The sequence below is a fragment of the Guillardia theta genome (assembly GCF_000315625.1).
Source record: "Guillardia theta CCMP2712 unplaced genomic scaffold GUITHscaffold_25, whole genome shotgun sequence".
In the NCBI taxonomy this organism is placed as follows: Eukaryota; class Cryptophyceae; order Pyrenomonadales; family Geminigeraceae; genus Guillardia; species Guillardia theta.
In genome coordinates, this window is record NW_005434649.1 from 305,137 (window position 1) to 320,018 (window position 14,882).

The 14,882-nt window shown below is 53.7% G+C and overlaps 5 protein-coding genes across 5 annotated transcripts; 2 read left to right on the forward strand and 3 right to left on the reverse strand.

Annotated features, from left to right (window-relative positions):
- Positions 1 to 17: 17 nt before the first annotated feature.
- Positions 18 to 1,004, reverse strand: GUITHDRAFT_86290 (hypothetical protein; the record flags this gene model as incomplete). The annotated part of the gene is made up of 4 exons (XM_005834515.1): positions 18 to 214; positions 323 to 368; positions 418 to 482; positions 711 to 1,004. 4 exons carry the CDS (start codon positions 1,002 to 1,004, stop codon positions 98 to 100), a joined length of 522 nt encoding a protein of 173 aa, XP_005834572.1. The 3' UTR covers positions 18 to 97.
- Positions 1,005 to 3,743: 2,739 nt separating this feature from the next.
- GUITHDRAFT_69362 (hypothetical protein) lies at positions 3,744 to 4,235 on the forward strand (the record flags this gene model as incomplete). Its single annotated transcript, XM_005834516.1, has 1 exon — positions 3,744 to 4,235. One exon carries the CDS (start codon positions 3,744 to 3,746, stop codon positions 4,233 to 4,235), a length of 492 nt encoding a protein of 163 aa, XP_005834573.1.
- Positions 4,236 to 4,751: 516 nt separating this feature from the next.
- On the reverse strand, positions 4,752 to 6,700 carry GUITHDRAFT_106580 (hypothetical protein; the record flags this gene model as incomplete). Its single annotated transcript, XM_005834517.1, has 14 exons — positions 4,752 to 4,797; positions 4,849 to 4,901; positions 4,960 to 5,032; positions 5,082 to 5,165; positions 5,243 to 5,301; positions 5,350 to 5,505; positions 5,563 to 5,640; positions 5,694 to 5,721; positions 5,768 to 5,833; positions 5,888 to 5,940; positions 5,989 to 6,111; positions 6,166 to 6,265; positions 6,306 to 6,350; positions 6,630 to 6,700. 14 exons carry the CDS (start codon positions 6,698 to 6,700, stop codon positions 4,752 to 4,754), a joined length of 1,035 nt encoding a protein of 344 aa, XP_005834574.1.
- Positions 6,701 to 11,959: 5,259 nt separating this feature from the next.
- Positions 11,960 to 12,871, reverse strand: GUITHDRAFT_162655 (hypothetical protein). Its single transcript, XM_005834518.1, has 3 exons — positions 12,735 to 12,871; positions 12,323 to 12,678; positions 11,960 to 12,230 (listed from the first exon to the last, which is right to left on the reverse strand). Exons 1-3 carry the CDS (start codon positions 12,861 to 12,863, stop codon positions 12,092 to 12,094), a joined length of 624 nt encoding a protein of 207 aa, XP_005834575.1. The 5' UTR covers positions 12,864 to 12,871; the 3' UTR covers positions 11,960 to 12,091.
- A 1,259-nt stretch (positions 12,872 to 14,130) lies between these two features.
- GUITHDRAFT_106583 (hypothetical protein) lies at positions 14,131 to 14,610 on the forward strand (the record flags this gene model as incomplete). Its single annotated transcript, XM_005834519.1, has 1 exon — positions 14,131 to 14,610. One exon carries the CDS (start codon positions 14,131 to 14,133, stop codon positions 14,608 to 14,610), a length of 480 nt encoding a protein of 159 aa, XP_005834576.1.
- Positions 14,611 to 14,882: the final 272 nt, after the last annotated feature.

Genomic DNA, 14,882 nt, shown 5'->3' on the forward strand with positions numbered 1-14,882 from the left:
GCTGGAGGACAAGGAGTAGGAGCCAAATGTCTTCTTCGGCTGCCAAGTGGGGAAAAAATAGAAGAGGCGGCTAAGAGAGAGCGACCGGGGAGAGACATCAGGTCAGGAAGCGCTTCTCGAGCCCCTCCTCCATCAGCCGGCACTCGTCGCTCGCCCCGAAGAACTTGTAGCGATACTTGGAGATGATGTCCGACACAAACCAGTCTCGTAAAGGCTGCCCCAGCATGTCAGGATCATCTCCTCCTCTTCCTCTTCCTCCTGCCCCCGCCCCTGCCTTCCCCTCCCCAGCTCCTCCTCTTCCTCCTCTTCCTCCCAGACTCACCTTGGGCACCACTGTCCTTGCAACCACCGCGAGCTGAGGAAGGTTCCTGCTGATTCGTCAGAACTTCAGGGGTCAAAGAGAGGAGCAGCACAAACCAGGGCAGGTTGAGCTCCTGACCGATGAGAAGCATCGCATCCGACTTGTCGTAGACCTTCTCGTGCTGCACCGAATGTCAAAATACGATGGTGATGATGACGACGATGGTGATGATGACGATGAAGGAGAAGGAGAAAGAGGTGAAGGGATGGGGGGGGAGATGGGGTAGCAAGGAGGAGATGGAGGAGGAGCAAGGAGGGAGCGAGACGTTCCGAAAGAGCATATGGGCTGTTCAAGGTGAAGGCGCACACGCAAGGAAGAAGACGAGCAAGGAGAGGAGGGAGAGAGTCACCTGCACGAGAACGAGAGAGCTCATGTCGTTGGGGTCCCTCCCGTACCTCCGGAGGAGCGCATGCCCGGTCTCGCTCTGCAGTGCAGCGAAGCGGAACTTCTCGTCCTGGTCATGGTCCAGCACGAAGTTGACCGCTGCGTTGCAGAGGTTGCAGACACCGTCGAAGAGGATGACGTCGTCCGTCTCCTTGTAGCCATGGGTCGTCAGCACCTCGTCCACCGCGTAGTCCAGAACGGACTGAAACGCCCCTTCCTTCCCGCTGACTCCCTCGAGGTTCGTCGCTTCCTCCTCCATGGCCTCCCCTCCCATCTTCTTCTTCTCCTTCAGCATGGCGGAGGCTGTCAGTGCAATGACCTGCGAGTTTCCACCCTTGTCCCTCTTCATCTCAAACCGCCTCGAGCTTTCCAGGATCTCGCCCATAAGGACGATGTTTCCATCCGAGTCGTAGAAGGGCTGCGGGATCGCTCCGACCAATCCACGGAGGGGGACGAACCAGTCGATCACAGGTCTATTTTCCGCCTTCTCGTCCAGCACTGGCTTGTATATCCGCAACTCTTCATGAAGTTTCAAGAAACGTTTACCAAACTCCTCCAAAGTCATACAACCGCCCGCCGTCCTCACAATCGATTCTGCTTGATCCAGGAAGTCTTCTACCATGAGCAAGTGTGACGGACTGTCAACAAACCGAGCTCGCCACCCGCTGACTTTTGAGGAAACCCGCTTCTCATGTTGCTCTTTGACGGCAGCTACACTCTGTTTCCCCGACGCTGATACAGTTTCCTTCTTCTGTTCTGCCTGTTTCGCTTTCCACTGTTGCATGAACTTTTCTTGAGCAGAAAGACCTTCACCATCAGATGCTTTGAGAGACTTTAGTTTACACGATCTCGAACCAGCTCTTGGTCGGAGGATTGTATGAAGAGTTTTGCCAGGGGCGTTCAAGACGTATGCCTTGCCCATGTCTCCAGTCAAACAGCAGACAAGGAAGGAAAGAAAGATGATCTTGTTAGACTTCATCTCTGGCAGCTTGTCTGATGTACAAAGACGAAGAAGGTAATATCAATGATGGCACAAGTTGCAGTTGAGAGCTTGCGAGAGATTGAAGCCTATAGACTTCCAGGCATCCTGGAGTTCACTGAGAAGGAATGGCGGAAGGATTCTTTCAAGTTTGCTGAGCGAGAAGGAATGGCGGAAGGATTCTTTCAAGTTTGCTGAGCGAGGAAGACGATCCTGTTATAGGTCACTTCGCCGCCTGTACCAAAACAAGTCAGAATTAGCTGAGGCACTCTTTGAAACTCGGACTAGAGAATTTTGGAATCTCTCCCTGACACCATTAGTTTTCTAAACAGATACCGACCGTGTCGCTCACATTCATGATCAACATAAAAAAAGATGTCATGTGCACACATTGGTATGCACAATCCTAATGGTTGGAGATAGACTGCAGTAATACATCCTATACTTTTCCCCTCCATCCCTGTCTCACTATTGAACTAGCACCCGATTTTCCCCTTTGGCTGCAAGAATGTGCAAAAGCGATCAACCGAGCTCTAATCAATCAGTCAATCCTGCAGTCACCCCAATCTTCAAATCCACTGTCACCCGAATCTCCTGACGATTTTAGCTCTTTCGATCTCAACCCTTGCCCTTCCATCAAACATCCCGCTCTCAAACACTGAGTCCCTCGCTCATCCCGGCTGCTCAACCACGTTCCGTCTCTATCAACACCACCATCTGCTCTCGTCATCAATGTCTCCTGTGCCCAGCATTCTTTGTGTGCTGCTTTTGCAATCTCCTCCTCTTCCTGCCTCGTATCGTGTCTCTACCCTCCTGCATGCGCAACCAAACACGCAATCTCAGGACCCCTTGACGTTCTCGCCACCTTCATCAGTACCCCTACCCGTTTAATGACCTTGTCAGACATATTTCCACAACCGGTACTAAGAATGACTTAGGTACCCCTACCCCCTAATCAGACTCACGTTTCAAAAATGATAATCTGAATGATCACCCTACCCCACCCCTCACCATGGTAAAACCCCACCCGGAGAGACTACCCCCAATTTCCCACCCACATCTGGCTAAATCCAGAATTGCCCCACCCCACCCCACCCCTCTGCATCGTAATGATGCTCACCAAAGTGAGTCCAGTTCCACTTCCAAAGATTGACTACCCCTCCTGGAGTATTTTCCACCCCACCCCTCAGTGTCCAATCCCTTCTACGCCGACTAGATTGTTCTCCATCATGAACACCATTTGGGACTCCTACCCCACCCCTACTTTACTGTGTTGATCAGGGGGTACCTTCAACGGGATAAATGTCTCCGTCCCCTTCCTCCTCCCCCACTTCCCCTCGTGGACCCCACCACCCCCTTTTCCAATGACCCCGCCGTTTTACTACCCCTACGGTATCTCAGCAGCAACTACCCTACCTCACCGAAATTGGCCACCTATTTCCGTTTTACATGTTTTACAGTAAATTTATAGCATATCCGACCATACTCTGAATCTGCAGTATCTCCATTTTATTTATTGCAATCTCCCATAAATATTGCAATATCTGTGCAGTAAAATCCCCAACTCAGTCCTTGAAGTTCGGAGCTGGAGACCGGGTGGTTCCTGACAGTTACAATACGTTTCTTGTGCATCATAAGCCCTCTTCCCCCCACTGCCCCAACACATACCCGTACCCGTACATTCTCCGGTCAAATAGGGGGTAATGCTGTTGAAGGTGGAGGAGCTGTCGGGGAGCCATGGCGGGGATGGGGGGATGGAGGGAGGACCATGTAGGCAGGAACCGGCTGCATGTTGCGGCGATGGCATGCGACGTGGATGAATGCCGAAGAATGTTGAAGGAGGATCGAAGTCTGATCTTCTCAAGGGCGGAGGGGGTCTTGAACAATTCCCCTCTGCACTTTGCATGTTCATCAGGATGGGATTGGGATACGAAGGCAGGAGGCGAGGCAGAAAAGGAGGGCGAAGCAGAAGAAATGCATGAGATGAGACGTGCACATGCTGCGTCAGATATTGATGGGATGGAGACAACAAAGAGAGACAGGGACGCGACAGTAGATCTCTTCTTGGAATTCTCTGCAGATATTACCGCCAAGAACAGGATGGGGAATACGCCCCTGCATCTTGCATCGGCCTGTGGTGACCTGAGTACGGTGAAGAAGTTGTGTATGGCAAAAGCTGACATCAACTCTCGTTCCAACAAAGGGCGCACGCCTCTCTTCGTGGCGGCCGAGAACGGCGGCCGAGAAGTGATAGCTTTCCTTCTCAACAACAAAGCAGACGCGTCCATCCTAGCGGACGGCGACGAGGGGGTCTTGCATGCTGCTGCTCGATGCAAGCGATGCCATCCCCATACGATCCAGTGGCTGTTGGATGCTGGTGCAGGCGTGCATGCCCGCTCCGGCGACCTCAAGACCCCATTGATGTTGGCGTCGGAGAGCGTTCTAGACTGTCTGATCGAGGATCTGTACTCCAAGGTGTCTCCTTCTAGTGCTGCGCCATGGCAAATGTGACCTGACCTTCGCCTGAAGGAGCCGTTTTGGAAGAAAGATGAGGAGGTATGGGAGGACCTGGATCGCAACGACCCTCGCTTTCGGGTACGGAGGTTGTCTCGGTTGTGGCATGTCGATCCTGATATGCTCCGCAGTCATGGCAAGACTCGATGCAGGACAAGAAGAAGTCTGAAGTCTCCGTCTTGTTGGTACATGCTTGTGTTTTTTATGCGCATTCGCTGATTGCCTCGTAGAGTAATCTCAACCTAGAAGATATCAAGGTATTCATGATGGCTGTTGAGGGTGGTCACTTTATTCTTTACAGAGGAAGTTTGGCATATCCGAGGACGATCTAGCTGCTGCTCGTAGCCAGATTGCAGCAAACAAAGACAAACTGTCGTCAGAAAAGACGCCCTGACAATCTGCTCTGAACAGTCTTTGGATTGCCGTTTTCCAATAAAGAAATGTTGTACTCCACTCGGCAGAACTCAGTTTGTACTCAGACTCCGTTTAAACTCTCTCTTTCCCACTCACTGTCTACTTAAATCCCCCAAAAATCACCTTGATGGACTCTGGATCAATACTGCGAACTTCAGCGTCAGCGGCAGCGGCAGCGGCAGTTGGGAAGTGAGACCGGTACACGTAAGTGTCGTTGACGAGTCCGCGGTAGAAGGTGAAGGCCACGGCCTGAAGCGATGTCTCGTGTCAGTTGCACAGGCACCCGACGCTCAAGCGTCTCCCGCACCCCAGTGTTGACGATCTTCTTCTTCTTAGCGTCATGGTCCTCGTTTCTCGGGAGGAAAGTATTGAAGAAGGTTCTGCAGGACGAGTGAGGGGGGAGGCGAAGACGGCGAAGCATGCAAGTACTTGAAGTACAGAGAGTGTCCGTTCACGATGATGGTATTCTCCCCGCTCTTGGTGTGAGGGCTGTCGAAGCACCAGGAAGAGAACCTGCGACGGTTTCAAGCTCAATGGCAAATTCTCGCTGTCCGCATGAGGGAAGGGAAGCTGAAAGCCGAAGTTCCCACCTGATCACACGCTCTGCCGCCGACTCGAAGACAAGCTTCTGACCAGCGTTGCCCGACGTCTGCTCGCGCGTCAGTGGGCAGCACACGTGACAACCCACGTCATCGACCTCGAAGAGCTCTCCAAAATTTGCGTTCGGGTCCTCCAGCAGCTGCTGGAGCCGATCGAGGGGCGGGACACCCATAGGGGGGGAGAGTGCCATAGTGTCGACGTTGCGAGAGATCTCTTGGAGGTCAGAGAGGATATGAATCTTCTCCTTGGTCCTCTGAGCCATTGCAGGATGTGTTAGGCAACGGGCCCCTCCTCCTCCTCGACGCCATACCTGCAGTCTCCCCCACAGTGCGACTGTGCCAGTCTCGACGCACCTTCGAAGATTGGAGGACACGATGATGGATTTCCCCTGCGCGCATGAGGTGTAAGAGGACGAGGCGCTGCGGGAGCCCTGGAGATCACTTGGTTTCCTGCCAGGATGTCGACAAGGCTGCGGCAAGAGTCAAGGGGTCAGCTTCACACCAGGGAGAAAGGACCGGTCCTTGTTATTCTGCCCCTCGAAGAGAAACTTGAGCAGCAGCCTTGCCTGGTTAGCCCCATCGCTGAAGAGCGTTGCCTCACACACCAGAGCCATCGCTCCTCTTCAAGGGTTGAACCTGTTCAGCGGCGAGTCTAGGAAGATGGAGTCGCCCTTCATCATGCAGAAGAACTGCCCAAGGAAGGTGAACGGGGCTGTCTGCGACTGCAGGGGTGCTACCTCGAGGAAGAGTGCCCGAATGAGGCGCAAAACAATCAGAAACACCTTCATGATCCCCTTGTCCTTGTTGAAGACTCCATTCCACTCACTCTCGCCGTGGCGAATGAAGATCATGTCGACCCTCTTCAGAGCAGCAAGTCATCGTCAGCTCATTAGCACGGCCCGACCCTCCTGCACCTGCAGGTTTGAAGCGTTCTTGATCAGGTCTGGGTCTGGTAGACTCTTAAGGCGCCCCTTGAAGTTGCTCTCGGTCGTGAAGATCATGTGAGCGTACGCCCTTCACATCGATCAGAACAGGATGAGATGCTCCGGCTCACCTCAGATATTCCACCATCCTCTTGGTGACATTTGCAACTGAAGGACTGCAGCGATTGGTCACTCATACAACAAGCATGAGGGCCCTGGATGTATGAACCCCCTCCTCCATGGGCGACACCCACTCTTGCTCTCTCCTTCTCATCGCCTCTCCTGCTGACAGCGACAACCACTGCATGTTCACAATCCTTTCAATCTTATATCCTCTCTAGTGCTGTCCTGACTTGACTTGTTTTGACCTGACCTGCGCTGAGCTGAGCTGAGCTGACCTGAGATAACCTGAGCGGAGCTGATCTAAGCTGTTCTGACTTGTAATCAACTCTCACCTGATCGTCGACATCACTCCCAGCATCGCCACCGGCGCCCCCACGAGAATCGGGATCGGAACACCAGCCATGGTTGGGGAGAGGCTCTACCGAACAGCAGGGGTCCCTTTGACTTTGAATCCAGGGGTGAGACGCCACTTTGTGTTCTCCAGCGGTAAATTTACAGTAATTGGAGGGGGTAGGGGTGGGTACATGCTGAGGCGGACCTCATATCGCGGTCAGAGGGACTAAAATGGGCGTGTGAACACAGCAGTGAACCCTGCTCCTGCTCCTGCTCCTACTCCTGCTCTTGCTCCTGCTCCTGCTCCTGCTCCTGCTCCTGCTCCTGCTCCTGCTCCTGCTCCTGCTCCTGCTCCTGCTCCTGCTCCTGCTCCTGTCTTGATCCTCCCACTCTGAGGCTCCTCCTGCCGCCCATGTCTTAGTATCCGATCCAGTAGTATGTTGGTGACCGGTGCTGTAATGAGTTTGGACTGAGTTCCGAGTCGAACATGCTTAGCTGCTCACTGAGTCAGCTTGTCTGCATCAGGTACAAAGGTGAGAAGGCGCCTGGCTCGTTGGACTACGCCAGACCGTCGTCTCTCGGAGGATCACTGACTCGCATTGAACTTCGTTGGGTCTTCGTGGCTCACTGTCTGCCTGCATTTATCGTTTCAGCTCAGCGGCTCCGGGAGGATGGTTCTCCCAGGTGTGCAACAGCGAGCATCAGCCTCCTCCCGCGCATCTCAGTTGCTGACTGGACCCACTGGCATCGCAGAGGTCGTCGCGTCGCTGAGGAGGAGGCACACGCTGTCTGAGTCGCAGAACCACCTTGGCAGCAAGTCAACGGTCGGCATCGTCCTAGAGGGCGTCCAGGTCATCCTCATCAGTCTTCCTCGACTTCTTGCTCCTCTTAGCTCCTGCTACTCCCCTGTGCTCTCCCCCCCCCTTCCTCCTTACCCGTACTGTTCGAACTGACAGTTTGGTAGGTCTCTATGGTGGTTCCAGGTGGCCCTGCGTTCAAGGCTGGCAAGGGAAGTAAGGGCAGGCGAGCTAGGCTGAGTTAGAGTCAGCTGATGTCATATTGGGCTGCAGGCAGCAAGATCGAAAAGTCTGACTCAGTGATCTCGATCGACGGGAAGACGACGACGACAGGGAACGTGATTCAGCTGCTCCGAGGCTCAGACGAGATCGGCAGTCGGGTAAGGACGAGAGAGAGGGAGTGCGAGGAGGATGACGGGGAGACCAGGTGACGATACAGGTCGAGAAACCTGACAAAGGCAAGTCAACGCTGACCTTGACCCGTGCGGACATGCGATCGGTTGATAAGGTTCTCATGCTTGAGGGCGTGCGGTGGATCCTGACTTCGATGTAGGTGAAGGACCTCTACCTCCAGTTGGCGGAGCTGCTGGCCGAGGCCCGGGCTCCTCGCCCGGAGAAGGTGGACGGCCTTGCTCGAGCTATCGAGGTTGGAGGAGCCTGTCCTGTTGTCCTGTCCTGTCCTGTCCTGTCCTGCGTCTGACTGGCCGCACTGGCAGAAACAAGTCTCTATCGTGACCGACTGGAACCAGAGGGTGGAAGAGGCTCTGCGAGAGCATATAGCCGATCTTGAGGCTCTTTGCAGTGAGACGCTCGACGGCCTTCATTCGAGCGAAGCTACCGCGAGGTCCAGGCTGGAAGAGAACACGCTGATCAGGAAGGAGCTGTTGGCGGCGCTGGAGGAGCGGGACCGTCTGTTTGAGTCTCTCAACTCTGCGAAGCAGGAGGGTCAACGGAGTGCGCATGAGCTCGAGGATGCGATGGCGAAGCTGAAGGAGTCGGAGAGGGTGCGGCAAGAAGAGGCGTCAGAGCTGAGAGAGAAAATGAAGAGAGTTGAGGAGAAGTCCTTAAGAGACTTGAATGGGCTCAGAGAGCAGATGCAGCGGCTGGAGCAGGAGCATGCTTCTGCGGTGAAGGAGTTGCAGGAGAGTATGTTGAGTGGGGAGGAGGAGCAGAAGCGGAAGCTTGCGAGCCGAGAGGAGACAATAACAAAGTTGCAGAGTGAGAGAGAAGAGCTCGTGCGGGCTCGTCAGGAGTTGAGTCATCAACTTCTAGCTATAAAAGGGGAGGTCGAATCCAAAGCTCAACAGATCTTAACCTTGAACGACAAGCTCCGCAGCCTTACGACAGACAAGGCAGGGCTGGAGAGGAGAGTGGCGGCGCTGACGGAGGCGGAAGAGACGAGGCGGAAGGAGGGGGAGAGGCTGAAGAGCGAGATCGACGAGCTCGGGCGCAGCCTCCAGGCAAGCAAGGATGACGTCAGCAAGCTTGAGGACGCAAGGCATGAGCTCGAGCTGCGCTGCGAGGGGATGGAGCGGCTGGTGGTGGACAAGAACGCTCTGCTGGAGCAGAAGAGCAAGGAGATCGAGCAGATGATGGCAGACAGGAAGGAAAAGGCGCAGGAGCTAGCAAGCATGAGCGACAAGCTCCGCAGCCTTACGACAGACAAGGCAGGGCTGGAGAGGAGAGTGGCGGCGCTCACGGAGGCGGAAGAGACGAGGCGGAAGGAGGGGGAGAGGCTGAAGAGCGAGATCGACGAGCTCGGGCGCAGCCTCCAGGCAAGCAAGGATGACGTCAGCAAGCTTGAGGACGCAAGGCATGAGCTCGAGCTGCGCTGCGAGGGGATGGAGCGGCTGGTGGTAGATAAGAACGCTCTGCTGGAGCAGAAGAGCAAGGAGATCGAGCAGATGATGGCAGACAGGAAGGAAAAGGCGCAGGAGCTAGCAAGCATGAGCGACAAGCTCCGCGGCCTTACGACAGACAAGGCAGGGCTGGAGAGGAGAGTGGCGGCGCTCACGGAGGCGGAAGAGACGAGGCGGAAGGAGGGGGAGAGGCTGAAGAGCGAGATCGATCGGTTTATACAGGAGAAGGAGAAGCTGTGCAGTGACCTTGAAACATCACAGAGACTGCTGAGCGATGCTCGAGCCATGTATGAGAAAGAGAAATCAGAGCACGACCAGTACAAGGAGACGATGCTGAGGGAGCAGAAGCAGCATCTCGAAGTGGTGGAGAGGCTGGAGGAAGATGCGAGGAGACTACAGTCGTGCCTCGCTCAGGCTGAAAGTGACAAGCAGGCACTGGGAGAGCAGGTCAAAGCCTTGTCCACGAGGCTCTCGGAGGAGGAAAAGAGCAGGAAAGAGTTGGAGGTCAGTCTGAAGGGAGCTGATGAGCAGCTGGAGGAAGCTCGGAGGGAGAGCTCGGAAAGATTGCGAGAAGCGGAGGGGCAGCGTCAGGAGCTTGCGAGGCTCCAGCATGACCTGGAGGCGTCGCAGGTCAAGCTAGAGGAGCTGAGTAGTCAACTCGAGGACGGCATGAGAGCAAGGAGAGATGCGGAGGAGCGACTCGCAGGCGTGCAGGAGAGGCTGGAGGGAGAGGAGGCACGCGCGAGCTCCCTTGCTGAGCAACTGCTGCATGCCAACAAGCTGGCGGAGGACTTCGGGGATAAACTTCACGAGCTTGCTGACAAACGAGCCTGGTACGATCAGCTCGCCTTCTTGGTGAAGGACTTGAAGTACCGAGAGCTGGTGCTGGAGCTGCAGAAGGAAATCCGACGCCTGGAGAGCAGGAAGGACGACTATGCTGCAAGGCTGGACGCGCTGAACTTGGAGCACGGCAAGTTGAAGGAGGCGCATCAGAGGTTAGAGCACTGCTCCGAGCAGCAATTCGAGATGAAGTTTGAGAGCATGCGCGGCAAGATGCGGGAGATGGAGGAGAGGATCCTCTGTGAGAGGAAACAACTTCACGTCGACCTGGAGCGTGAGAAGGAGCTGAGGGCGGGGTTGGAGGAGCAGCTGAAAGATGCCAGCACTCGTGTCCTTGAGCTACAGCAGCTCCTTGATGAGAATGTGGAGAGAACCGACCAGGCTTTGCGGTACCTGCTCCTCCCTCCTCCCTCTCTTTTCCTACCCTCATTTCTCTCCTGTCCTCCTCCTCCTCCTCCTCCTCCTCCTCCTCCTCCTCCTCCTCCTCCTCCTCCCTCTCCTCCTGCGCCTCACTCCGCCCAATTCCTTCCCCCCCTCCCCTGCCGCTCTCTCCTTCTCGTCAAGACTTTAACTTGTGCGTTAGCTCGGCAAGGGAGCAGCTTGTGAGCGTCAAGGCAGACTACGAGCGAGAGAGAAGCAGCTGGACCCAAGCAGCGAGCAGAGCAGAGGAGGCGTACAAGGAGAAGCTCCTTGGGGTTCAGGGAGAGTGTCAGGAGCAGACAGACGAGGTCGGGAGGAAGGTGCTCGCCCTCAACACTGAGCGACTGGAGCTGTTGGCAAGTCTGCAGGAGACGCAGGAGCTCTACAGGATGGAGCTGACGAGGAGTAAGGCCCTCGAGAACGCGGTCAAGGAGCTGAACGCTCAGTCGCAAGAGATCGGCATTCAGCTGAGCAAGCAGCTGGACGAGAAGGAGCAGCTGCAGCGGCAGGTCGCAGCTCTGCAGGAGAAGGTCGAGAGTGTGCACGGGGTCGATCATGACAGGCAGAACGGCAAAGACAGGAGCAGTAATGCCCGCAATCAAAGTCTCCACAACTCCTCCCTTGTTCGACTTTCTTATTCTCGTTTCCTCCTCAGGCGTTGGAGCGGAGGCCCTGCAGGAGCAAGAGACGATCGACATGCCCCACGTGCTCAGCTCTGTCCGCCCGCTCTGGCTGCAGCCGCAGACTGTCGGTAAGGCTGACGTGCTCGAAACTCCTTGCAGACGAGCCTGACAAGGCTTGTAGTCCCGGACAACAGCATCAAGACGCAGGTACTGCAGGACTTGAGGAAGGTGGAGGAGGAAGAGAACGTGGGGAAGGACAAGGATGTCGGCATGGACGGAGTTCCTTCGTCAGGTACTCGCTTCCTCCTATCGCTGGGCTGATAAAGTGACAGAGCCTGCTTCCCTCCGCTGCGAATCCTGCGGGATCAGAGACGCTGCTCCCCTCGTCATGGGCTACGGGCCGCAACATGGTGCGGGAGATAGAGGAAGAAGGCTCGCAATCACCTGCTCCTGCAGGTCGATGGTGCCCGAGGTTCTCCTGGAAGCGATGACAGGGAAGAAGATGGAGAAGATGAATGGAGGGTGAGAGAGAGAGCGGTAGGGACAAGGGGAGAGATAGCGAGAGCAGGAAGAGAGAGAGGAAGGGAACGGGGCAGCTGCACGAGGTGGGAGAAGAGGAGGGAAACATGGGAAATAGTATGTTAGGAAAGGGCAAAATTTTGATGATGAGGTTGAGATGTATAATTTCACAGCAAACCCAAAGTACCGAATCTATCAATACAAACAAGACAATGTTTCTTTCAGCTTTTTCTTCCTTGGAGGATCCCGATGAGCAGCGTCCAGCATGAGTGGGCAGCAGAGCAGAGTACAATCAACGGAGGAAACAAAGAGGAGCATCCGGTGGAAAGAGTGGGAAGCAGACAACAAGTCGAGAAGACGAAATGAATAGGAGGAGGAGATATGAGATCGGGGAGACACAAGTTCACTCGTCAGGGTATCCGGAGTCAGGTGACAGACCCGAAAGGACATTCTTCTCGGGGATGGATTTGTCCGTCTTTCCCCACACGTAGGGCTTGTCGTCTGACACCTCGTCCAACACATTCTTCTCCGGCTTGTACTCCCTGCCACTCCCGTCACCGAGTCTCCTATTCTTTGTCCTCTCCCTGCCCCTGCTCCCCTCCCCTCCCCTCCTCTCTTGCTGCTCTCCTCCTACCTGAACGGTCTTCCCAGGCTGTGCTCTCCTATCTGGTAAGCCTCGTCCTCACTGCCAGTGTCGAGCACGTTGTGCTCCTTCAGCGCGTCCATGGGGCTGTCGCCGTCCCAGTGGTGCCACTCGTGCCCTCCTGCAACTTCATTGAAAGGGTAATTGTCGGGCAGGCTGTCGAACGGGTTCTCATCCTTCTCCTCTGCAAGTGAGTGGTACTTGGGAGCATGGTAGCCCTTGTCAAAGTCCTCGAAGACGTTCTTCTCCGTCGGCTGCTTCTTGTAGGGCGGCTGCTTGTAGCCCTTGTCAAAGTCGTCGAAGACGTTCTTGTCCGGGAGGTTCTCGGCCCAGAGAGTTTGCATCCTCTGCCGAGATAGAAGATGCTTTTCATTCAATCGCAAGCACAATGGTAAGCACAGACCTGCTTCAATGCCGCGGCTCGGACATGACGGGGTATCATGACGCTCTCCTCTTTTCTGCCAGAAGTCGCGAACAACGCGACCGCAACGGTGCTGACGAAGAGAAGCAGAGCCGTCAGAAGGTGTTTCATGATGCCCTGCACCATGAACAGTCAAAACTGACATGACGTTCAGCAGCAATGCATCTATTGGCTCATTTTTTTCCTTCAAGCTAGAAAATTTCGACAAGCAACATCTGTGGGCAAATCGGTTCCAACGGTCACCATCCTGCTCCGAGTGGGCCATAGATCTACCAACAGCTCACTGCTCGTGGTACTTGTCCTCTTATCTTGCCCTCGTCGTCCTCTCATCGCCATAAAACCTCCCTGATCCCTCCCTGCCCTCCTGCACTGCTAGCCATTGCATTTCGATGCCTGTTCACCTCACATCGGTTACCGAATGCATGGGCCGTTACAGATATGTGTGATTGCTAGCTTTGAGGCAGTGCGTTGCACGAGAATCGAATCACTTTTACAAAGCTATAACTTTTATATTATTAAAAACATTTTCAATGTGGTACTGTTTCTACAAGACGTTGACCCTTCGACAGTACCAAATTGACAGATTTTGTACCCCCTTGCAAATTTTCGGAGATACTTCACACCCTACCTCCCCATTGAATATGAAATGTACCCATGTGTTGGGTTCATTCGGGTTTGAGAACCCCACCCATGTGTTGACATCTGGTCCCCAAAAGTATTCTCTGAATTGTAACTGCCCTCTATAAATGTTATAGATGGTGAAATTTGTACTGTTCAAGCGTTTTTGGTATTATTATAAACTAACTGCTGAAGTAGAAGGTACAAAATATCTGTATATAATTTTTAAAGAAGGGTATGAATTTCAGTGTAACAATACCAATCATATAATGTTTTCGGATCTTAATTACTGCTTTTTAGTTTTTACAAGGAGAAGTTTTGACTGTGAAAGCAATGTCCTGTTGTGAATCCAAATTTATCTATGAAAATCAGAATTTTTGTCAGATAATTTGAGAAGCCAAATTTAAATTTCGTCAACTAGAAACCCCTATTCGGTAATCCCTGGGCCCCCATTAGTTACGTGACCAGATCGTCGTCCTCCTGTTTTCACACTGGGCCTGGAGCCGCGATCATATCTTTGTTGCCGCACTCCCTCCTCGTCTTCGTCTGCCTCGTTCTCATCATTGACCCATCAATTGTGTCTCCTCCTCCTCATCTCGTGCTTGTGAGATACTCTCTTGATCAAGACACTGCATAGTCTTGCTTGTTGAGTCCTCTACAGCCTCGGATCTGAAGAGAGGGGACTGAAACTTACCCACGTTCTCTGCCAAGGACCTATCTGTCTTCGATATCTTGGTTATTCTTCTTCAACCGTGATACAATGCCGGAATCATATTCTACAGAAGTTTTATGCACTCAAGCGGAGCTGAACTTGCACTTGTCCGAAACGCAGGAAGAGCAGGTCCACAAAGACATCATCGCCAGGATGATTTTTGACGCTAGCTCTGCGCCCAAACACCGTCTGGCAGCGGATGGAGAAGGAAGCCCAGAGTCGTCAAGGGTCCAGGAGCCGTTCGTGCAGATAAATGCGGGATCGTCGAAGCAGCGCAATGCTTCAGACGAAAACAGAGGAGCACGCAGGAGCGTTGAGCTTGGGTGCAACAAGCGACAGGGTCCAAAGATTTATTCCGATCAAATCATTTACGGGCCAGTGCCAGGTTGGGAGAAGACCGGATGCGGAAAAGATCCGATGAACTGCTTTATTCCGTGGATTGATCTCTTGCTTCCTGCATCTTCTCAACATGGATCCAATAGAGAACAGCGGAACGAAGCTAAACCTCTGCGAGAGTGGAACTTTTGAAACAAGTTGTTTTTAGTTGCGACAGCACGTGATATCCTTAGATGTAGTTCACCGAAGAGAAGTTTGTGATTATGAAACACGATCAATTGTTGTACATGCGGAGTCTAATGTTAATAAAAAGAATAAATTGTTTACACTGTGCAAAGTCTTCCTCATGGTGTCTCTGTTCTGCTTTGTATGTGCTTAATCATTGCATTCACAAAGCGCGATCTCCCTGAGGTTTTCCTTGTCAATCTTGATTGAGCATACATGACATTCGGATCAGCAGGTTG